The sequence below is a fragment of the Spinacia oleracea genome, chromosome 2, assembly GCF_020520425.1.
Source record: "Spinacia oleracea cultivar Varoflay chromosome 2, BTI_SOV_V1, whole genome shotgun sequence".
NCBI classification, from domain to species: Eukaryota; Viridiplantae; Streptophyta; class Magnoliopsida; order Caryophyllales; family Amaranthaceae; genus Spinacia; species Spinacia oleracea.
In genome coordinates this window covers 48,198,641-48,223,676 of record NC_079488.1, presented here as the reverse complement: position 1 = coordinate 48,223,676, position 25,036 = coordinate 48,198,641, and the positions used below count along the sequence as shown (strand labels likewise).

General features: G+C 35.1%; 1 protein-coding gene and 1 long non-coding RNA gene across 2 annotated transcripts; both read left to right on the top strand.

The window, feature by feature from the left end:
• Positions 1-10,879: 10,879 nt before the first annotated feature.
• Positions 10,880-12,486, top strand: LOC130467402 (uncharacterized). Its single transcript, XM_056835904.1, has 3 exons — positions 10,880-11,059; positions 11,236-11,454; positions 11,551-12,486. Exons 1-3 carry the CDS (start codon positions 10,880-10,882, stop codon positions 12,484-12,486), a joined length of 1,335 nt encoding a protein of 444 aa, XP_056691882.1.
• Positions 12,487-18,863: 6,377 nt separating this feature from the next.
• Positions 18,864-24,749, top strand: LOC110776202 (uncharacterized). The gene is made up of 2 exons (XR_008927807.1): positions 18,864-19,256; positions 23,171-24,749. It is a non-coding gene; the product is annotated as an uncharacterized lncRNA (long non-coding RNA).
• The last annotated feature ends 287 nt before the right edge of the window (positions 24,750-25,036 follow it).

Here is a 25,036-nt window from a genome sequence, read left to right as displayed (position 1 = left end):
CTGTTGAGTGAGGGTTCATAGAGGAAATTATGACTGAGTTGGGTTTCCCTTCTCATTTCATTCATTTGGTGATGACCTGCCTCACTACCACTCAGTATTCCATCCTCATCAATGGTGTTCCTACTCCTCTGCTGCACCCTAAGAGAGGATTGAGGCAGGGTGATCCTCTCTCTCCCCTTCTTTTCACACTATGCATGGAATATTTCTCTAGGGCTATGCAAGTTGTTACAAGCCATCCTCTTTTCAGATTTCACCCTAGATGCAAGTTGTTGCATCTGAACCACCTTTGCTTTGCAGATGATCTGCTCATGTTCTGCAAAGGTGATCCTAAGGTGGTTCAATTGATGCTAGAAGGTTTTGACACCTTCTCTAAGTCCACTGGGCTAACAGTGAATCCCTCCAAGTCCACTATTTACTATTGTGGGTTGAATGATGCCACTAAGGCTGCTATTAGTTCTTTGTCTGGTTTCCCTACTGGATCCCTCCCTTTCAGATATCTAGGGGTTCCAATCAGCCCTTGGAAGCTAAAGGGGAGTGAATGTGACATTATGATTGACAAAATGGTTGCAAGAATAAAAGTGTGGAGCTCAAGGAATCTCTCCTTTGCTGGTAGGGTTCAGTTGGTGAATTCAGTTCTTATGAGCATTTGTGTCTATTGGGCTCAAATCTTTATTTTCCCCAAGTCCATTCTGAAAAAGATTAATGCCATTTGTAGAAGCTTCCCGTGGTTTGGAAACTATGAAGATAGCAGGCCTGGTCCTATGGCATGGGATAAGCTATGCCAGTCTAAGAAATGTGGGGGGATAGGCTTCAGAAATATTGTGTTATGGAACCAAGCTGCTATCTGCAAACAAGCTTGGTCTATAGCTCAGAAGCAGGACAATCTTTGGGTAAAATGGATTCATGCCCTTTATGTGAAAGAAGGAGATTGGTCTCAGTTCATTGCTTCCAATTATGCAAGTTGGGCTGTTAGACTAGTGTGTTTGGTGAAGAACAAGTGTTCTGAAAAACTGCTCTCTTCTGAATGGTTGACTAAAAGCAAATACTCTATTAGGGAGATGTACTCTAATCTCTGTGATGCCCATCCTAAAGTGCACTGGCACAAACAGGTGTGGAATAGACTCTCTGTGCCTAAACACAGGTTCATCATATGGCTCTCTATGTTGGACAGATTAAAGACAAAAGCTAGACTTTTCACTGTGGGGGTCTTCTTGGATAACTTATGTCCAATTTGTGGTATGCATGAGGAAACTGCTTTGCACTTGTTCTATAGTTGTAGATTCAGCTCTGACTGCAAGGCCTGTATCTTGCAGTGGATAAATGTCAGTCATCAGGGTAACTCCCTAATTACTCTCCTTAGATGGCTTAAGAGGAACTGTAAAGGGGATTTCAGAAGAAAGGTTAGCTACACTGCAATAGCTGCTCTCACTTACCATATCTGGAAAGCAAGGAATAGTGCAGTTTGGGATCACCTTGTCCCTTCTGTTGATCATACTGTGAATCTGATTAAGCAGGAAGTCAGATTGAGAATCACTAACATCATTAGTGAGAAAGTCAAGCTTCATGATAGGAATTGGTTCTTTGCTTTGTAGAGTTCCTTTTTCTTTGGTTGTTCCAGACTGTTTGTAGTCTGATTAGTTTGCTTTGGTGTGTTTTGGTTGCTGTTTGCTTCCTTCACCCTTAGCCAGGTTGTATCCCTGTTTTGTGGTTAATATATAAAATCCCTCTCTTGCTTGCCAAAAAAAAGTTAGATTATTGATTATCCAAAGGATTAAGAGTTCATTTTGGGACGCGAATGAGAATGTTTTCTTCTTTTATTTTACCTTATTATTCGTGATGATTGAATTTTTATTTCATTGTTCCCCAATTGAATTCCATTATGTGAATATCGTTCATGAATGATCGAGGAGATTACCTTGGAATAATTGTTGCACATTTGTAAATGATTGTTGCATATTCGTAAATGATTGTTTGATTTACGTGAATTCTGTCTGCTGAGGCGATATCACGTGGTATAGGATACTATTAAGTGATGTTTTAAACCTAAAGTAGATTAAATTACTTTCAAGTCGCGCTATAGGATGACCAACAATAATGACCTAGCTGCTGTTATTCGCCTCTTGGCGGAAAAGCTGACCCTACCTTTTTAGAGAACTGGGTTGGAGAGTTTGAGAAATTGTTTGGGGCTGTGAACTTTCTTGAGAACATGAGGGTGGGTCAAGTTGTCCTGTACTTGAAAGATGAAGCTGATTTATGGTGGAGAGAGAATAAAGCTAGGCTTAGTGCTGCTGAGAGATTAAATTAGGATTCATTTGTTATTGCCTTAAGGGGAAAGTTTTACCCTACCTTTTATGAGAAAACAAAAAGCACAGGAAATCATAAACCTTAGGATGGGGAATATGACCATCGCTGAATATTATAGCAAATTTATAGCCCTGACGAGGTTTGCACCCGAGGTTGTAGCCACAGAGGAGCTAAAGGCTCAGAGGTTTGAGCAAGAATTGACCGATGAGATCCAGCTGGGATTAGGTGGGGAAACCTTTACATCTTTAGATATTGTGTATGGGAGAGCTACTCATATTTATGGCCCGTAGTCCAGAAGGGACAAGAAAAATGTTGTTGGGAAGAAAAGAAAAGAGTTTAATGCTGAGGAAAACCAAGGGAATTTTAAGAGGAATATGAATGAGAATAGGAATGGGAATGGAAATGGAAATTTTCAAGGAAGGAACAATCAGGGGCACAACAATAGGAACCAATCTGAGCGAGTGTATCACTGTAAGATGTGCAGTAACAACCATCCTGGTAGAAGCTACAAGGGAGAATTAGTGACCTACAACTATTGTCAGAAAAGGGGGAAAAGGGAGTATGAGTGTTTCACTAAGCAGAAAAAGGAACAAAATAACAATGGGAGTGGTAACCAAGGGAAGTCAGGGTATAACCAATCCGAAAATCAGAGTTCGAAGCCTGTAGGGTCGCAAATTAACCAGGGAAACCACAATATGTCTGGCAATGAGAGTAACAACCATTAAGGCTCCGGGTAAACTGTTCGTGATGACTAGAAATGAAGATGAACATTCTACAGACGTAGTTCAGGGTACTTTTCTATTAACTAGTTAAAACGTTGTTTGATTCAGGGGTAATTCATTCTTTTGTTTCGTCATCTGTTGTTAAGAGTCTAAATTTAGTAGATTTTGAGGTGATTGATTTACCTGTTAGTATACCTACTTGTGTAACCATAAGGTGTACCAAGTTGTTTAAGAACTTGTCTTTGAAGATAAAAGATTGCGTTTTCTTTCTGATTTGATAAAGTTTAATCTGGGAAGCCTAGATGTAATTATGGGAATGGATTGGCTATGTTTTTACAAGGCTAAGATAGACTGCGAAATTCAGAGAGTAATTTTAAGGAACCCTATTGGGAAGTTGACCTCATATAGACATTTTGAAAAATCCAAGTACCTTGGGGTCATTCCTGCAATGCAAGTGAAGAAATCGATTAAGAAGGGGTGAGAGCTATTTTCTGTAGTGTGCTAGATGTGAGTAAACAAGTTGGAGTGAAAATCGAGGATGTTCCCATTGTGAATAAATTCATTGATGTGTTTCCGAGTGAAATTGCGAGTATGTCACCTGCTAGACCTTTGAGTTCACTATAGAGTTAAATCCTGAAACGACACCTATATCTAAAGCACCCAATAGCATGGCACCTCCTGAAATGAGCGAATTAAGACACAGTTGCAAGAGTAGTTTCGTTAAGGGGTATATTAGGCCTAGTGCATCACCGTGGAGAGCTCCTATGTTGTTTGTTAAGGAGGAAGATAAGAGTATGGGATTGTGCATCGATTTTAGGAAGATAAACAAGGTAGCCATCAAGAAAAGTATCCTTTGCCTAGGATAGATGGCCTATTTGATCAATTGAATGGGCAAGTGTGTTCGTATCACCAATTGAGGATAGCTGATAAGGATATACTTAAGACTGCATTTACGACTCGATATGATCATTATGGTTTACAGTAATACCTTTTGGGTTAACCAATGCACCTGCCATATGTATTTATGGATTTGATATTTTAATGAATTCCTAAATAAGTCCGTTGTTGTATTTATTGATGATATCCTAATTTATTCAAAGAACGAGGAAAAACATGGCGAACACTTGAGGATTATATTGGAGACGCTTAGAAAGAATCTAGTTTTATGTAAATGAAGTATACAAATCTTGAAGTCATGTGAGTATAAGTGACACTGACGGAAAAGTGAAGGACTAAATTGATTGAAAACTACGTTACGTAAGGGAATAAATTTAAGAGAAGATTCGAGTGGTCCAGTATCGTTAGAAATCATTTGTTGTCTTGAAAAGATGGGAAATATATGAATTGGTAAAAGAGCTAAGAGTTAAGCCCAAGAATTATACATCCATGAAAGGCATAATGAGGTTCCGTAGAAAGGGAAAGTTGAGAAGAAGGAGTTTCTGTAGATCCTACTAAGATTCAAGCTGTGAGTGAGTGGCCTACTCCAGATAATGTGTTTGATATCTGAAGTTTCTTAGGCGTAGCTTGTTATTATAGGAGATTTGTGAAAGATTTTTCGAAGAGAGCAAAACCAATGACCAACTTGATGAAAAAGGAATCGAAATTCGAGTGGAGTAAGAAATATGAGGAAGCTTTCCAGATTTTAAAAGAGCGTTTGACCTGCGCACCTGTTGTCGTGTCAATTGAAACCTTATGAGGCTAGTTACCCTACCCATGACCTAGAGCTAATTGGTATTGTGTTCGCTTTGAAGATTTGGAGACATTACCTTTATGGGGCAACATGTAAGGTCCTTATCGACCATAGAAGTCTGAATCTTGGGCACAACATTGAAAGTGAGTACTACCTTCAAACCTGCAACCGATAGTCAGCCTGGGAGAACTAACCAGACTATGGAAGATATGTTGAGAGCCTGTGCTGTTGACTTTAAAGGTAACGTAGTCGGGAAAACCATCTAGATTTGATTGAATTTTTTACAACAATAGTTACCATGCGAGAATTAAGATTACACATTTTGAGGCATTGTATGGACAGAAGTGTAAAAGTCCCATTTGCTGGAATGATCTTAGTGAAAATATTTTATTGGGAACAGAATTGCTTGAAGAGAAATATCGAAAGTTATTCCCCGAGAGATTTACGAGGGCGTAACTCGTTTTCTTTAAGGGGGTAGCATGCGATAGAAATTCGCGCTGTTTACCTATTTTAATGGTATTTTTATGCTTATTTTAGCAAATTATACATGTTGATGCAAGAAAAATGTGTTCATGAGTAACACAAGCAACTTTAAGTTGACAAAAGAGTGCACATGAGTGGCACAAGTACTTCTCCAGTAAGAATAAGTTGAAAACTTTTGAAAAATGTGTGAATTTTTGTGTCAAGTTTCGGGACGAAACTTCTTTTAAGAGGGGTAGATTGTAATCCCCCGTAATTTTATAAATTTTATTAATATATTATAACGTATAGTTATTATATTTAAATAGAATTTACGAATTTTAGAAATAAATATATAATTAATGTATATTTGATTTATCACATTTTAAATAGGATTTTTTGGTATTTACTACCTTAAAAATACACCATTTTTTTATTTACTACCTTATGAAAAATTTATTTTAAATTACTACCTTAAAGTTCCATTTTTTTTGTATTCACTACCATTTTACAGTTTTCTCATTTTAAAATTGAGATATCTCTTTCGTTTCTTAATCATTTTAAGTGATTCAAAGCTCATTCTTCTCATTTATGTGTAAGGACTCCATAGGGATCCGACTTTTTAACATTTCGTAAAGTTTAAACAAATTAAATATTATTTGTAAAATTTTAAAATATTTATGAATTATCAAACGATTTTTTTTGAAATGACGTTCTCAATGAAATCCCTATAGAAAAAGGAAAATAATGAACTTTGAATCACTTTAAACGATTAAGAAACGAAAGAGATATCTTAATTTTAAAATGAGAAAACTGTAAAGTGGTAGTAAATAAAAAAAAATTGGAAGTTTAAGGTATTAATTTAAAATAAAAATTTCATAAGGTAGTAAATACAAAAGTGGTGTATTTTAAAGGTAGTAAATACCAAAATATCCTTTTAAATATTTTAACGATTTATGCAATCTAAAATAATTTTAGAATTCTATGTTGAAAAGAATTTGGATTACGAAAACACAATTGAATTTGGAAAACAATCCTAACCGGTTTTGGATTCAAACAAACTCAATTCTAATCCTATCCCAAGTTGACAAAGCCCAAAATAAGTAAACCCATAATTCCCTACCCATATTTCAATTCCACGTAAAACATCTAAACTTTCTCCTTCACTTCACGTGAAAACAAAACAGCAAAACCCTCAACTCTGATTCAACATTCACGTGAACTCTCAAGACTCTCCTTCGCCTCCGTCCAGCCATCCACGCCAGACCACCGCTACTTTCAGCCGCCACCGCCGTCAACCACCTGACCACCGGTGTTCTCCTCCTCCACCGTCAGGTATCTCTCCTCCTCCTTCTCTTGTTCTTTTTTTCTCTTTTTCGTTTATCTATCCTCCTCTCCCCTTAATAGTGGCTCCTGTTCTCGTACATCCACCACCGAGAACCACCAACCACCTTCGCTTTTCCCTCCACGCTGCGTCGCCACCTGCAGCGTCGCTGCTTCGCTGCCCAACCATCAACCCCCCATCCTCTTCGTTTCTTGCTACCACAGCAACTGCGACCATCCGCGACCACAAGCACCAGCCGCGTCGCCCAGCCCCGCGACGACCATCACTGCCGCCGCCGTCCCTCCTCCGGCCGGCGCCCTTACTCTTCCTCTTTTGGTTATTTCTTTAACACTAAAACTATTTAATGCTTTAATTTTTTTTAAATAATTTAATTAATGTTTTCATGCTTTAAATTTATGGTATTAATTATGTAAGTATAGAAATCAGATTTCATATTTTGCATAATGAATTATTTAATTTTCAGATTTATTAATTTTGTTAAATAAGGGTTTTAAATTATTAAATCATGAATTTTTAAGGTTTTAATAGTTAGAAAATCATAGTATGATGTTTATGAATTGTTAAAGTTATGATTTTTATGATTTTAAGTACGTTGAATATATTTTGGAGTAGTTTTAAATCACCTTATATTGGTGGAAATTTGTAAAGGGCATGTTTGAAGTTTATGATAATTGGTGATCATTAGTGTATTAATCACTGTGCTAGGAGGTTTAGTAGCTAAGTGTTGACATTGGGGAATGTTCAAATTATGTTTAGGAAGGGTTTGAAGCACCCTAATGTTGCTGAAAATTCAATGTGAATTGATATGAATCTATATTGGTTGTTTTAGGCGGAGAATTCTCTGTAGGTGACTTTTGAAATCGTTAAAGTGGCCTATCATTTTGTTTACACAAGGTACGTACATACCTGTGTGTTTGTGGATGTGTGCTATTGTGGAAACCATGTTGTATATATTTATGAACTTGTTTATGTTAGAATTTCATATTCAATGTCGTTGGATGACTTCGTTGAGCATAGAATTTTATTATGAGAATTATAACATGTTAGCATGGATGATTGATGCAAGCATGTCGGTGGGAAACTTTATATTATTTTATATATTGGTTTAGATCGATGGATCGTTGTTCCCTTTTAGGATTTCACTACTTTATGAGGGCAGAGGACCTTGTTTAGTAAGTTGATACTTTACACCTATATAAAGTTGGTTAACCATTGTTAAAGGAAAGGTTGAATTAATTGGAATGAGTTCTTGATTGATAATTTTGTGATCGCTTACTTAATTCCAAGATAAAAACCATTGTGAATACTTGTTGATTACGTGATTTATGTGAATGATGAGTCATAACAAAGTATTAATTGGTAAATCATGTAAAGTGAAACTGAATAGCAATAGCTTTAGACTGTGAACGTCTGAAGTGACAAACAAACAGGAGTTGGGGTCATGCTGGTAGCCCATGGCCTAATCTGGGACCGGATTGATCACCGTGTTCTTAAAAGTTACTTGATATCGCAGCTCACTGAGGTTACGGAGTCGCGCCCGTACCTGTTCTTCCTTAGTGAAGACTTCTGGTTGGACAACTCGGTCCATTGACTATTCCATTTAAAATAATATTAATGTTATAAAAGTCTAGTCCTGTCTAGTCCAGTCTGGTCTAGTATAGTCAAGTGTGGTCTTCAAGTTAACATGTTTTGGTTGTCCTTACTTATGCTTTATTAGTATCATGATAGGAATATTTATTCATTGATATAGTATGTAGTACTCAGCTTTGCTGATTACGTGCTTTGTTTGTGTGTGTTGATCATGGCTATGCCTTATTGATCCCGTGATGACCCATTTTGGTGAGCAGTCTCTAAGGATCAATAAGCATCGTCTATCTACAGGTGTGAAGAGGATGCATCATTGGGTTCGGGATTGGAGAGCTTGTAGTTTAGTTTTGATTTGCTAAGTTGACTTTGGTTTGTTTAATTGGACTTTAAAACATGTTGAATTAGTTACATTGATTTTAATTTCGTTGGTTGGTTTTGGAGTTAATTACGTAGTTGACTATTTATGAATTCAAAGTTAGTTTTATGTTTTTCGCTGCAAAATTCTGAATAAGCCTATGCGTTTACACACGGGCGATAATGCCTTGATAATTCTCTACGTTTTATATTAAAAAGGTTATTTTAGAAAAGGGAGAATTGTCGGGGTGTTACACCTATATATATATATATATATATATATATATATATATATATATATATATATATATATATATATATATATATATATATATATAAACGGCAATGCAGCAAATTAATTTAACCCCTCACTTCTATCACACGTGCAATTAAACCCCATTTCTTGTAATTGTAGCAATTTGACCCCTAAACCTTTATAAATGTGCAATTTAAACCAATGCTATCTTTTACAGAAATTTAAATCCTATTTTGGGAATTTAAAATACCAATAATTGAAACAAGTATTAATTTTTCTATATATACGCAAAAAATACACAAAAATATTTTCCTTTATACGCTTAAAATACACAAAAGAATATCTTAATACACTACTATATCAAAAGGCTTAAAAAAATGACGTTCATTTTCTCTGGAGTTTGCCTCCATATTCATCTCCTTCTCTCCATCATTTATGCTTCTGTTCATAGTCCCCTCCACAACCTTCTCCATCTTCCTTCAATGTCGTCTTCTACGCCAGGTATGTAATCTATTTTTTGTATGTACCCCTTTATTGTTTATTGCTCACACCTGCAAATTTTCAATATTAGGGTTTAAACGACAAACAACCATTAAAAAAATTGTACAAATCTTTTTTTTTCTTATCAATATCAATTTTGACAAAAAAAAAAACTGTAAAACCATTACCTAAAATATTTGATAGATCTCCATGCTAGCTTATTGTGTTATACTAATACCACCATATAAACATATGAAATAGCAGGTGCTTCTACGATAATAGGTACAAATATACAACAAATCTAAGTACTCGATGGTATTTTGTCAATAGATAAGCAAATTGATCCTATATTAATTACCATAGAGGTATTAAAATCGAGGATGTAGTAAAGTAGTGATGAAGAGTTTATTGCCGGGTGTTAAAATTGGTAGAGCTAAAACCATATGGCTATAACCTTTTGTTGGATTAAACAACATAAATTTACAGTATTACACTAATACACCTAATACTTGTATTTGACAACTAATAGAATAACATGCATTCTAATAAGTTTATATACATTTATTTATGGTGATAGGTACCAAAGCTGCAAACATTGTGGATTTTAAGTGTTTTCACGGAGGAAAAATAGAATTCAAGGATGATGTAGAGGAGGGTATAGAATATGTGGGAGGCTCTTGTGTCGAGGGAACATTAAATATCAACAATTTTACTCCGAATAATCTTGAAGGGATGTTTAAAAGCTTAGGTTATTGCGGTGCTTATGTGGATACCTTCTTTCTCCTAAAGGGAAGAGGTCTACAAATTGTATGGGACGATGAAACAATCGAGGAACTTCGTGTCGAAGCGGTTACACATGGAGTCATTCAACTGTACCTATTTCATTCTTGTGTAGAAGATGACAATGGAAATATTTTGTACGATGTTAATGTAATATTTGATTACAGAAGAGAATTGGACATGACAAATATCAGCATACCAGTAGAAGTTGTCACATTGAATGGAGAAGTGGAGGAAGGAAACATAAATGACAATAGATTTGAGGAGGCATATTTGAGTGACATTGAAGTGGTAATTGACGACGTAGAGGCAACAAGTATTGATGAAGAGTTTATTGATGTAAAAAATAAGAAAAAGGAGTGGGTTAATAAAAGATATAAATCTGGAAGAAAAAGAACTACAAAGGATTTGGAAAAGGTTTCGAGTGATGATCACAATAGAGGGGTCTGGGAAAGTAGAGAAAAACAAAAGTCTAAGGCTAGGGATGACTATTGGGATGAAGATGAAGATGATTTTCTTGGAAACCATGATTCGGAAGGACAATGTTATGAAAGAGATTCCGAGGATGAAGGTCCACTTAACCTTAGTGATGAGGAGGAAGATCCAGAAGTTTTTAAAAAATGTGAATGGCCACTATATGATCCTAGTACCCCTTTTGGGCTAGTTCAAATAGAGTTGGGACAATTGTTCCAAGATGCAAGTGTATTAAGAAAAGCACTTATCTATTATAGTTGTCAAACACACACATCTTGGAATTATTGTCACAATGAACCTAATAGGGTACTCGTAAAGTGCAAGTTCTACTCTGATGGGTGTCGTTGGAAGCTTAGTGCGAGGTACATGAAAGCATATGGATGTCTACAAATACTTTTCTCAAGGATGTACACAATTGTACGCCTACTATGAAAAACAAATGGGTTCATACCAACTTCCTTGGAGAGGAGTATCAAGAAAAACTCCTTAAACACCCAACTTGGAAACTGAAACTTTTCATTAAGGATGTAGAAGAAATCTATGGTGTGAAAATTAATAGATGGCAAGCTGCTAGGGCAAAAAAGTATGCTTTGTTTGCATGTAGCAAGGTAGTAGAGAGACAATACGAGTCTTTAAGAGCTTACATATATGAATTGAAGAGTTCTAATAAGGGGACTAGCTTATTCCTTGCCTTAAAACCTCACATTTCAAAACCTATTCCTCAATTTCACATGATTTATATCAACTTTGCAGCTTTGAGAAAAGGTTTCTTACATGGATGTAGGAAAGTGTTGGGACTAGATGGAGCGTTCTTGAAAGGTTATGTAAAGGTGAGATACTAGGTGCCACAGGTAGAGATGCAAATAATCAAATGTTTCCTGTAGCATGGGCAATTGTGGAATCTGAATCTAAAGAAAGTTGGTCTTGGTTTATTAGACATCTTATAGATGATTTAGAAATGCAAGACGGAAAAGGATGGACTCTATTATCTGATCAACAAAAGGTATTTACGTTTATATTTTACACGTTAAACTAAATAGAAGAGCCATTTATGATAACTAACTGGTTGATTTTTTTTTTTTTTTTTTTTTTTAATTAGGGGTTGATGCCTGTCATAGCTCAATTGCTCCCTAATGTTGCACATAGGCTATGTGCGAGACACATCTTTACAAATTGGATAAAGATTATCAAGGGAGCTCCATTACATAAATTGTTCTGGAGAGCTGTAAAAGCATATAATGAGAAAACATTTCTCGACGTTATGCAAGAATTAAGAACACAAAGCGGAAAAGCTTATACGGAGATGTGTGCAAGAAATGTGAAATTTTTTTGTCGATGCTATTACAACACTTGGGCCTCTACTGATGTTACTTGCAACAATATGGCAGAAACATTCAACTCGTGGATTTCAGAAGCTAGAGAAAAACCAATTTTGACAATGTTAGAAGAAATAAGAAGACAAGTGATGTGCAGGATGGTCGATAAGAAGGCAGAAGCTGCTAAATGCAATGGCATTGTCACCCCTAGAATTCGAGCTAAATTGAATAATTTTAGGCAAGGTACAAGGAATTGGAGGGCAATTGAAGCTAATACAAATGTGTATGAGGTACAACACATTCATAATAGCAACCTATCATATGCTGTCAGACTTGATCAAAGGAAATGTGCTTGTAGATATTGGGATGTGAATGGTTACCCGTGTCTACATGCAACAACGGAAATATGTGCGAAAATTGAGAATCCAGAAAGCTATGCGGGGATTTGGTATCACAAAGATACTTATCAAACTGCATACTCATTCCCTCTAGAGCCCGTGAATGGACAACATATGTGGAAGAAAGTTGAAGGAGGTCCAATTTTGCCAAGTGATGCTAGAGTGAAGCATGGGAGGCCACCAAATAAGAGGAAGATATCATATGGTGAAGCTAAGAGTAAAAAACATCCATATAGAATCCCCAAAAGTGGAAAGCAATTTTGCTCTAATTGCAAAGAACCTGGTCATAAATACAAGACATGCCCACAAAGGATTGCTTAAGCTAAGGCATCATTTAGTTTTGCTAATATGTGAACAAGTTTTAGCATACTTTATTTTGGATTTTAGCATACTTAAATTGGGATTTTGGCATACTTTAATTTGGATTTTAATTTGGGAACATTAATTTAAGCTAAGACATCATTTCTCTTTGGTTCTTAATTACTACAGGCTTCTCCTTTTTTTTTGAAAAGGTCCATTTACAGCAATACTAGAGTAGTTTATTATTATATCCCCGTATTTGCATTTCCATGGCGGAAAAACTTGATTTGCATTTCCACACCCTGCTTTTGTAACCCAATTCATTAATTGGTAAATCTTAAGTAAAAATTGATGGGTAAACTAATCCTAGGTCCAACAAAACCAATCTACTCCCTTCTAATAAACCAATCATTCCTTCTCATAAGCCTCATTTCTAATAAACAAAAACAGAAATTCCAGAACTAAGCACCAAAATAATCAATTAAAATTAACATGAAAAAATAAGAAACAAAATATACCTCAAATTGACACAATTTTGAGCCGAGATCCGTAACTTTGGTGAAGTTTTGACAGTGGATTTGATGAGCATAAAAATGGTAGAACTTGATGATGAAGCCGACATAAGGTTTTCTTCGATACATCGGTCCGACATAAGGTTTTCCGTGTTGCTCCGGGTTCGCAGGTTGGAGTTCTCTCTTTCTTCTCTACAACAAATACTGATTTTAGAGTTAAAACTATGGTGGGTTCCTGGGTGGTGGTTCAATGGAGGTGGAAATATGGAATAGTCAATATAGTTGATATCCGATGTAAACTTATAGAGAATGTAATGTTACAAGAGTAAATGTATTAAATACTTAATACAGTAATTTATACGGTATTTTGTAATTTTATAAAATTATACATCTTAAAAGTATTTTAACTACTTTAAAAAATGAAATAAAAAGATTTTAAAAGTCATATAAAAAAATCAGGGTCCAATTGCACATAAAAAAAAAATCTAGGGTCAATTTGCTACAAATGAAAGAAATGGGGGTAAATTGCACGTTTAATAGAAGCCCAGGGGCCACTTTGCTACATCCCCGTATATATAAAGTCTTCCATATCTCCTATTAATCCCATCATAAAATAAGAGATAGAGAAATGAGTCTCTACACATATTAGGCCATACCGATATATAAAAAAACCCTATAAGCCCAATATACTTATATATAAAACCGATCACTTTTATGGGTTAAATTTAAGATAGCTTTTATACACATACGGTCATACATGTAGGCCCACATGATTATTACTAACAGGGGGCGGATGCTGATGTAGGTTCCTCCATCTCCATCCAATTACCCATGGAAGGTACAAAATTTATCCCCACCCAATGTGCATTAGTCTAATACCAAAGATTCATGTTAATTACGAACAATTAATTCAGTGAGATCAAGTGACCGGAACAGCTGGCTGGAGAAATTCTTCCGATCAGTGAGTTCTAATCCTAATTAAGCTCACAACTTACTCTTGACTAAACCTATATGACACGATTGGCATGTAACAGATCTCCGGATTAAATGAATCTAAAATTTATTTAATAGCTTTTCGGGAAATTAGTTCGGAAAACATAATTATACGATTCAACGTTGGATCCCAAATCGTATACCGTATTGCGTATATTCGTAATCTAGGCGAAAAAAATAATCGTATCGTATGATGTTGAATCGTCAAACACAAAACGATAAATAAATTATCGAAGCATAATTTAATCGCAACACGAAGAAGCAATCACGAGCCAAGCGCACGAGGCGCAAGGACTATGGGCGCAGTGCGCAAGCATGCAGCGGTGTCCCATGGCCTCGCTGCCTAGGCGCGCGCAGACGTAGCAAAGAGGAGCAGCGCTGCGGCCAGCAGCGCTGTGGCCCGCGGCCCAGCAGCGTGCTCGCTGCATGATGTTGCTTCGAGTGGGCCGAGCTGGCCGGTCGAGGCCTTTGGCTTTGGTTGGTTAGCTTGGAAAGTTAAAAGGTTATTTATATAACCTATTAACATATGTTTTCCCTAACCTAATAACACATTCATTCCAACCTAAGCACGTAGAAAACCCTAATTCTCTGTGTGCCTCCATTAGAGTGTTCTTCCCAAAGAGAAAAATATATTGAAGGGGATCTAAGCCATCAATCTGAAGACGGATCTGAACATGTCGGTGAACCAAGTAGAGGAACGAAATTTGGAGTTCTTGTTCGTGTTCGTTGAACTAAGGGGAAATCACGTTACAAATGTAAGTTATGATTAATCTGTACTTTATACATGCTTCCTAGCTTTGGGGTTATTCTGTAATCATGTTATGTATTTAACTGTAAACCCCTACAGTGGTATCAAAGCTTCATGTGAATTAAGTACTCCATACTTTTTAGCATATTTCATATGTTTTATGTGCTATCGAAATTTTCTAATTTTTTTTTATTACTTTTAGAATATTTTTCTTGGTCATTGGATGAATCGTTGAAAAGCTGTTGTATTCTTAAAGTGTCGGAATTTCCATTTTTCTGAACCTAATCTGATTGAAAACGTCGTTTTAAAATCATTTGATGGGAACAGAATATAAAAAAAGGCCCCGAAGTTGGATTTTTTAGGCATTTTTGTTGTTTAATGAATTAAATCATTAATTTTGATGTGTTTTTTAATTAATTATATGTGCGAATCGACTTATAATTAATTGAAACTTTTTCCTACTGTTGTTTATAATAGTATGAACCTATGATACTTTTTTTCGTTCATAAATTTTTATTATAAACCCTAATCCCAGCTTCAATAGATTAATAGATTTTAGATCGAAAATTAATTTTATTAATTGGTTAGATCTGAAAATTTATTTAGGTGAGAAGGGGAATATGATTTCATGTTTAAATGGCTGATTGAAAAAATCAAGGATTAAAATTTTGATTGGATTCGTTAATTTAATCGTCCACCTAAACCAAATTTGATAAAAATCTGAAATTTAAATGTTTAGAACGATATAAATGTTTGGATTGGATTATCAAAGTTATTCAAAATTTTGTTGATGTTCATCGTTCGTTAAATTTGATTTTTTTTTGCCTACATTTATTATATTTTATTAATTAGATTGTTTGAAATTATATAAATCACCCACTTTATTATTTTTTGTAATTAAAACGATTGGAATTGTTAATATTAAGAAAAATATGATTCGTGCAATTTTTCGTTTTGAATATCAAGTTGAATTTTTTTTGATAGGACGAGCAAGCCACTCGCACTTGGCGAGGGGTGGCTAATTTCCGTGCGACACAAAAGGAACAAGCGACAAGCGACACACAGACAGACCCATGGGCGACGGCCTTGCGGGTGCACGCGGTGCCTGCAAGCAGCGAGCCATGGGCGATTGGCCTTGGCAGCGCTGCACGAGGCAGCAAGCAGCAGGCAGCGACGAGCACCTGAGCTCGTGCACAAGGGCGCGCCAGCCCTGTGCGCTGCTGTTGGGCTTCGTGCGACGTTGTGGGCCTTATGGCCTGCACGTTGGTGCGTTGATCCGATGCACAATGCATCGTTTGAGATGGCGCTTGCCGAATCAATGATGCATCAAAATGTGTATTTTTGCTTCGTTTTAATTCAAGGCCTAATTTTTGGGCTTTGGGCTTATTTTCGCACGAATGGGCTAATGATGAAATTTTTCATTATTTTATTTTATTTGACTCGGTCCGGGACGCGAGTTTAAATATTTTAAATTAAAAGGTCCAAAATAAATATTGGTTTAAGTGGGAGCCGTTTAAATGAAATTATTTAAATTAATTTTACGTAGGAAATTTTATTTTAATTAAATTAATTTTTGATTAGAATAGTTCTAAGGATTAATAATTTGGAATTGATTAATCTTTTAGGACGCGTTTACATGAACGTGATTTTAATTAATCATTTAAATACTTGCAAAACTTACTTAGGCCATTCGTTTTAAGATACGAATGGGTGAATGCACACATATTATTATTATTATTATTATTATTATTATTATTATTATTATTATTATTATTATTATTATTATTATTATTATTATTATAGGAAAACACCAAAACGTTACAAGCTTAACAAGCTACAAAGAACAAGTGAACTACAAGAAGTTGGAGGGGAGCCGAGATACAATCTGGGCCCCCACTCCTCTAGCTATGGCGAACCCGATCCTGCTGAAAATGTGGGCAGCTGCCCGCGCCCCAATGTCCTGAGCCCTGGAGTACGTCTGGACCCGCTTCAGCAAAGAAACAGCCCCTTTCTCTAATTCCCCTAAAGAAGAGAAGGAAAAAGGAAAGAAACCGTAACCATTATTATTATTATTATTGCAGGTATTGAAGGTGACTAGTATGACTCAACTAGGATAGTTAAATACAGTGAAACAAAGGAGACTAAACATGAAGAATGCACACCGTTTTATCTTTGAATGTAAAGTTTTAAATATGGTATGCGTACCATGAAGTTTTGATGTATTAATTAGATTATTAAGTTCAAGTTCTTCTAGTTTATTTAAAATTTTAAGTTAGCCTTTTGAATGGAGCTCAAGACGGTGCAAACTAACAAGGTGAAGGGAAGATTTGATGCTTCAAGACCAAGTTTTTGGGGCCATACTAGTTCACCAAATTTATTTATGTTTTTATATATTGGTGTATGTAAATTATGCATAAATACATTGTTTGTATGTTTGATTAAGGATTTAGTTCACTAAACAATCAAACCAACATAGAAACAACTAGGTCCAAGGAATATTGAGTTTAAAGTTGACTTCCAAATCAAGCACTTACAAAAATCTTCGAACCTAAGATAGTAGATTTCCGCCAAAGCGAGGTGCTATTTTAGTATTCCTAGATGGTAAGGTATCCCAAAGGAACATGTTGATTGTGGTTTCAACTCAAAAATATTGGTAGATGTTGTGGCAATGGAATAAATTATGGCATTAATTTATTAACCAAGAGTAGTTTGGATATTATTAGAAATTTATCTTTGCTTACTTAAAATCTTAAAAGACTTAAGACAAGTCAAATCATGCTTACGACTTATAGACTTTTAGGGCCTTGGATTCATTTAATTCATTATGGACCATGTTTTATTATGCATGAATGAAATGTTTAATAGCTTTAATGAGTGCATGATTGCTTTAATTTCAAAGTTATTAAAGGATTATGAATGGTTATTTATTGCAAATTCTTTTCAATTGTAGAATGTCTAAAATAACAATTAAATCGTCAGAAATTATGGATTTCGAGTTGAACTTGACTAACTTTCTTCAATGGGAAAGGAAACTTATCAAGGTTTTAAATTCTAACTACATGGGATAATCTTCTCAAGCATCCTTTCCCTTGCTATTATGCGAAGGATATGACTCCAGAAAGGTACAGAAGTTGGGCGCTTCACAAGTACGTTGTCTCATAACTTATCCTAAAATCTATCTCTGAAAATTGGAGAGGGAGGTTCATTAACTATGAGCCTCATGCACTCCTAAGTCATCTAAGGGATAGGTGTCGTGTGAGGTATCAAACCAATGGTCAATATGTTGGCAATGGGGTTGATGAATTGGCTAATTCAATGAGTAATCTCAAACTCATTACCCCACATGAATCGTGTATGGAAGTTGAGCTTCTAGAGGCACAAAGCGTATTTACAAGGATAAGATGGATAATAATACACCAATTCGGTCTCATGCGAATGCAATGATTGGATTATTCTTCACAATTGTGATACTTGGTGGTTCCGTCAAATAGCCAATATCTATAGCCATTATGCTAAACTATCTTCATAAGGATTATGAGAGACTCAAGATGCACTATCACTACTACAAAAACACCTTTATAAGTCACCCTTTTAGAGTCGCCTCAAATTATTGTACGACACCAAAACATTTAGAGTCCGATTTTATAAAACTGGCGACACATAAAGTTGCTAGCAGATATTTCAAAGAGACAAGCGTGTCGCATGTGTTTTAAAATGAGACCCTAAAAGTTTTGGTGTCGCACATTAGTAACAGGCGACACCTATTTTTTATAAATTTTCTTTTCAATATTTTTTTCAAAATCAAATTTAATACTTTCAGTGTCGCATGTGATAAAAAAATTGGACTTTAAAAGTTTTGGTATCGCACATTGATAACAAGCGACACCTATTTTATTTTTTTTAAATGAAATTAATTACTTTTGGTGTCGCTTGTGATATAAAATGGGACTCTAAAAGCGTTGGTGTCGCACATTAAAATAGGCGACACCTATTCCTCCTTAATTTTATTTTATTTTATTCTTAAAAATTATACGAAATAGTTTTAGTGTCACCTGTTAATTATTTTACGAAATAATAAGCGACAGTATATTAGAATTACTAGTATACATTACATCAGAAAAAACAATCAAAAAATAAAATGCGTAATTAATACCCGAAAAATTAATTAAAAAAATTAATTCACGAGACAAATATTTTCTAAAGATTTTTCCCATAAAAAAATAAAAATTACCCTAAACATTTCCCAAGAATTTAACCCGCTTAAGTTCTTAACCTATACTCAATCTCTCGGGCCTCACTTAATCTTGCGGTTCTCACAATCTCACATAACCCCCAGTCATCATCTCCCCCCCAATAATTTTCCTCTCGTAAGTCATCATCTAACAACCATTTTCTTCCCCTAAAACCTCTCGTAATCTTCAGTTCTCGCAAGTCACCATCAGTCATCCTCTCTCAAGATCAATTCGAGCAGTACGTTCATCATCTCCAGCAATTCATCATCTGCTGGTTTTCTGCGCAAAGCGAACACAACAAACAAGGTAAGGGATTTCTTTGATTCGTTAAACTTCTGCAAAATTGAAGTATTAATCTTAATTTTTTGTGTTTATGTTATTATTTTTGTTATCTCTTATCAGATAGGCGTTTTTTATCTTACAATTATTGAATTGATATGATAAAATTGGGAGTTTTTTTCATCAAAAAATTATTTAATTGATATGATTAAATTGGGCGTTTTTTTTTCATTGAAGAATGATTGAATTGATATGATTATGATTATTGAATAGGGCGTTTGTAGTGTTTTAAATTGAATTGAATTGAATTGAATTCATATGATTGCGATTATTGAATTAATTAAATTGGGAGTTTTTTTCATTAAAGAATTATTGAATTGATATGATTGTTGAATTGGGCGTCTGTAGTGTTTTAAGTTGAGCGTTTTTTTCATCAAAACATTATTGAATTGTAGTATTTTCAGTTTTGCCTCTATTTTTTGTAATCCACAAAGTCAGGAATCAGTCAGTCTATTACACATTCTTTGTAACACCCCCGATTTACTAACTAGAAATAAATAATTAATATAAAAGACTTTATAAAATATGCGGAAGCTTACACCTAAATCGGAGGTATCACCGCCACACTTGATCACATTGTCAAGTGCTAAGGCTTACAAGACTTAAACTATTACAATTTGATTACTAGGTGATCTATTTACAACTGTACAACTAAAAAGACTAAACGATAACACTTGAGCTCCTTCAACTTGAACTGCGATCTTTCACGATCAATCTGCTACAATCAATATTGACTGCTCACTATAGAGGACAAATTCCAAAAGGATCGTCGCAGGGCCACCATAAGAAAAAGACATGGCCGCAAACACACATAGCAAATAAACACACACGTCAGCAAAAAGCTGAGTAATCACCTGTAATATAGCATACCAATATATAATAATAGTTGCTCACTTAAATAATGTAGTACGAGACTACATTACACAAATAATCCCAAAGATATAATTAATTCCATACTATATGGAAACTATAAATATTCTCTTTCATATGAACCTCAAATATTAATATGATCTTTTCCTTTACTAAACGTACTCAAACCAATAGGTGCCATGTTTGCTCTTTGTTCTATACCTAGCCTTGGACATGGGTAATTCGAATAAATAAACCAACAAGTATAAAAACTTGAAACTCTCAATAGCTACTAGAAAGACTCTCCGAGTCAAGGCCACTTTTGGACCAAATCCCACTTTTGGGGAGATTAAGAAAAATAAAGATTGTATCTTGCTCATCTACTAATGGTTATCATCTCCTTACCAACATGCCAAGGACTAAGGTCTATAACATCGAGCCTCAAACCAAAAATATACAAAGTATATAACATTCATTCTCAACCTTGATCTCGTGATCTTATAATACGATCGAAACTCACTTAGGACCAGTAATATATTTCCAATAATGGCACAGATTCCCAAATAATGTAACTCGTTCGGTACAGTAATATCACTCCCTTAAGTAATAGAACTAGTACCCAAATTTAATTATTGTTCAACCTTAAACTAAAACTAATCCAACTTCAAGAAAAACCATAACTGAGAGCCAACCCAATATATTAATCTACCTAAGTCTTCCACAACCATGTACTATAATACGAAACTTACAACACCAATCAACTTTATCATTAATAATCACAAAGGCACAATATGAATGGATCAATAAGGCAATATACAACTGATTCACGATCACATCAAATCAGCGAGTAGTTCAATTAAATCAAGAACAACAATAATAACTTATTCACGAGCATACAACACAATTCCAACATCATTCGTGTGAGTACCCATAAAAGTATAAACAAGTTCAAATTGATTTAGTGCGCGTGATTACAACTAATAATATACACCAACAATTAGAAGGGACTAAGCGTGATTACCTTCCGAAAAATCAATACGCGTTTGAACGAAAATAATACACACTCGAAAGGAAACAAGCCCAGAAGATTGATAGCTTGATACCACGTACTAGGCTACTTGACTGACTGGGCACTACGAGAATATCCTTTAAATTTGTGGGTGATGTGCATGATCAAGGAACAAATGAAATTAATATAAGAAGTATGAACACTTACGCAAACAACATGCAGGAGGAAAAAGAAAACGGCTGACTCTCATTGTAAAAAGAAAATAATTAGGGTTAATGGGTTATATATAGGTGCTCGTAATAAGAGTCCTACTAATTTTAAAATAGCGTTTTTAAATTTCTGAAAATATTAAAAGGGACTAGCTAAAAACGGATATAATTATATTTTGACTATAAAATATATTATACGAAATTATAAAATTTTGGGATATTACATTCTTAGTGTGTGTGTGTGTGGGGGGGGGGGGTGGAAGGGGCGTTTATGGGACAACAGGACCTCTGTTGGATCTTGTTGGATGCTAATTTTACCACTTATATAATATGGAGTGTGCCTCAGGTTATGTGGTTTGGGTGGGTTACTGTTGCTTTAGGGGAATCTGGGGTTGGGCAGAACTAGCATTGACGCAACACATAAAGTTGCTAGCAGATGATGAGTTTTTGAGCAAGTACTTTGGGACCAGAACTCTGAAAAGCGAATAAGATTTCAGTTACTGAAGCTCCTTTTTGCACCATGCATCCATACTGTTTCCCTCCATTGTCGATTTATATTGTGAACTTTGGCTTTTATTTTGTCCATTTGTTTGGAACTAGGTCTTACTCTAACTAATATTACTTTCTATAATTCATCTATGCGTAGTTTTCTAAACAATGTGATCATTTTTTTTTTGGATTCTTTTGTACTAATATTGTTATTGATATAACCCCCAATTGATATTTTAGACACGTCTCTCTAATAGGGGATTAATCTAATTTCTACACCATTATAATGTGTGTATTGAGATAAGACATTGCTCCTTCACTCTACTCTATGAGTTTGCTGTGCAATATTATAGAGTATGGTCCTTGCCTCCTTGCTGTTGAGTTACGCGGTTTCTTTTACATTATTGTTCATTTTTGTTTAAAACTGTTTTTGGTAGTTGAACAACTGATGCACCTTTGTTTTGTTGATAGCTTTCTCACTGAACAGTTTGTTATAATGTTATGCTGCGAGTAATATGTTTTTTGTCTTGTGCGAGACTTCTATGGAGCGGGCTTAATGTGCTACACTGATACTTGACGACTAGGTTTGTTATACCTTTCGGAATTTTAAAACTGAAAACCCAATTGGAAGTTTATAATAGGTATCTTGAGTATCTGTTCGGTTTGACATTCTGTCTCTTTTGTTGTTCATCCTCCTTATTTGTGTTAGGTTTATAAAAGATATAAAATGTACTGCCAACAAATGCAATCAGTTGTTACATCATTTGAATCTGTCGCGGGCCTTGGAAATGCTGCCCCATTTTTATGCTTTGCTCTTAGAGCCATGTTTAGGCATTTCCAGTGCTTAAAGAATGCCATTCTAGATCAAATTCGCGTTACTAGTTTTTCAATCACTGAAGCATAGATTCTATACAGGATCTTGTTAATATTCCATTCCTCAGTTTTAAATAAGTATGTCCCTTATGTTTTAGTCTTTTCACCTTGATTTGTGGATGCACTGTTGTGGACTTGTGGGGACTGCTGATTTGAGATCAATTTTGTAGTCAAATGGGTAAAGTGCTGCTTAGTAGAAACCTAGAGGGAGTGTGTGCTCTATTGTGAGTTTTTCCCAATAACATCTGAAATACTGAAACTATTTTGTTTATAAAAACTAAAGGGTTTTTGTTTGATTAATTCGGTGATAAAAAATGTCTGGTATACTTTAGTTAATAAAATAAGCTTAACTGATTTTTAATTTTGTTTACATGAACCCCAGTTGCCTAGCACATTGTCAGAGCATAGTTTGAAGTTCTTTTGTTTTTTCTTCTTTCTTGTGTGACTTGCAGAAAGTAAACAGGAGAATCGCATTGTGTCACCTGCCAAAGGAGAAGAGTTACATTCTGAAACAGCTCAAACTGAAGATGATCGTGATATACAAAAGGAAAATCAAGGATCGGATAACTTTGAATATCAATATGATGTGAAACTAAAAACTTGGATGCAGACCACTGATTTAGGCAATAATCACGAAGGGAGAAGTAGAAAATCGGTGTGCATATCCTTAATTTAAGTGATGATGAGAGAGTGAAGAAGAGAATCAGAAGGTATGCACCTGTAGAAGCCGAACAAAATGAATGGTATTGTATGGGTCCACTTGGAGACATCAGGGGACCCTATAAAATGTCAATGCTCAAGCAATAGAATGAATTAGCTGCTCCATTTGCTAACAAGTTCAAAGTTTGGAAGATAGGGCAGTGTGAAAACGACAGACTCCCGTTGCCAGATGCTTGTCACTTAGTATCCACAAGTAAGTAATTGTATCTTCCCAATATGTACAGAGAAAGTAGATAATTGTTCTTGCTGGCTTAACTACTTGATGCAAGTTTTTGCTCTAACTCTAATTTGTTGACCATTCAAAATCCAGAACATTACAACGTAGGTAAGAAGAAGTCGCCATTCCTTTAAATACCTAATTTATCTAATGAGCTTACTACTCACATAAGGTTATTTTGGATTCGCCTATTTTTTCCGAGATTGTGACTTGTGTGTTCCTTTAGTTACTTTCCTGCGATCAAATCATGTAAAATCTCTTCAATCAAGTGAAAACAGGTCTAGAGATCCCAAATGAAGTCTCTCTAGTGGCTTTGAGGACGCCTTCCACCATATACATGAGATTTCTCAAAAGCGAAGGGGCATATCTGTACATGTTGGCATATATGTACTTGTTGGCATATCTGTACCTGTTAGCATATCTGTACCTGTTGGCATAGTTGTACCTGTTGGCATACCAGCCTATTACTACTCTTTTACACAAGGAGTATCTGTTGGAAGACGTGTTTTCTTTCTTTCTTCAAGTAGAAGCAGTTAGCATTTGCCTGCTTTCTTTCTTTCTTCAAGCAGAAGTAGTTAGCATTATCCTGATTTCTTTCTTTCTTCAAGTAGTTAGCACTAGCTTGCTTTCTCTCTTTCTTCAAGCACAAGCAGTTTGCACTAGCCCTTCTTTTAGAAGTAGCAGCAATTGGCAGAATATGGAGTACATGTATCAAATAGTTTTACCCGGATTACAAAGTATTAGTAATATGGAAGAGGTACGTGTATGTGTATTTATGTTATTATAGATTTATCTCATTTTTTACTAAATATGCGCTAGGTTTTATCCAAACTTTACTAATTAATACATAATTTTGTTGAAGTACAGATATTTTCTCCAAATCCGTACACTCAAGAGGAGATCGACGATGTTCGAGAAAAACGGCGTAGATATTTTATTAGTAGTTGTTTGTAGTCATTTTCTATTTTTTAGAGATAGATATTAAACTATAATAAATTGTAGGTTATTTTTTGGGATACAATTTTTTGTACTTGTTGAACCAACTTTCTTGTTTGAATTAATACAATTTTGTTTTTGCAATTCTGCAAATCTCAGCTCTATTTATTATTTTTGTGTTATTATTTATTTTATTACGTACGTAGAAATAATTTAAATTAGCAAGAACAAATTTTTTTTAAAAAAACTAAAAACATAACACACTTTTGGTGTCGCCTCCTATAATTACATGCGACTCCTTATGGTTTAATTAATATATTTTTTTTAAGAAAAATAATACTTTCCGTGTCGCCTTTTGGTATAATAGGCGACTCAAATGGGTAAAAAAGTTTAAAAAATAATTCGAAAAAATACTTTTCGTGTCGCCTGTAACATTAAGAGGCGA

Coding starts and splice junctions, on each gene's coding strand:
- LOC130467402 (XM_056835904.1), top strand. CDS start 10,880: ATGAAAAACAAATGGGTTCATACCAACTTCCTTGGAGAGGAGTATCAA. Junction 11,060..11,235: donor CTTTGTTTGCATGTAGCAAG/GTAGTAGAGAGA, acceptor ACATGGATGTAG/GAAAGTGTTGGGACTAGATG. Junction 11,455..11,550: donor TATTATCTGATCAACAAAAG/GTATTTACGTTT, acceptor TTTTTTAATTAG/GGGTTGATGCCTGTCATAGC.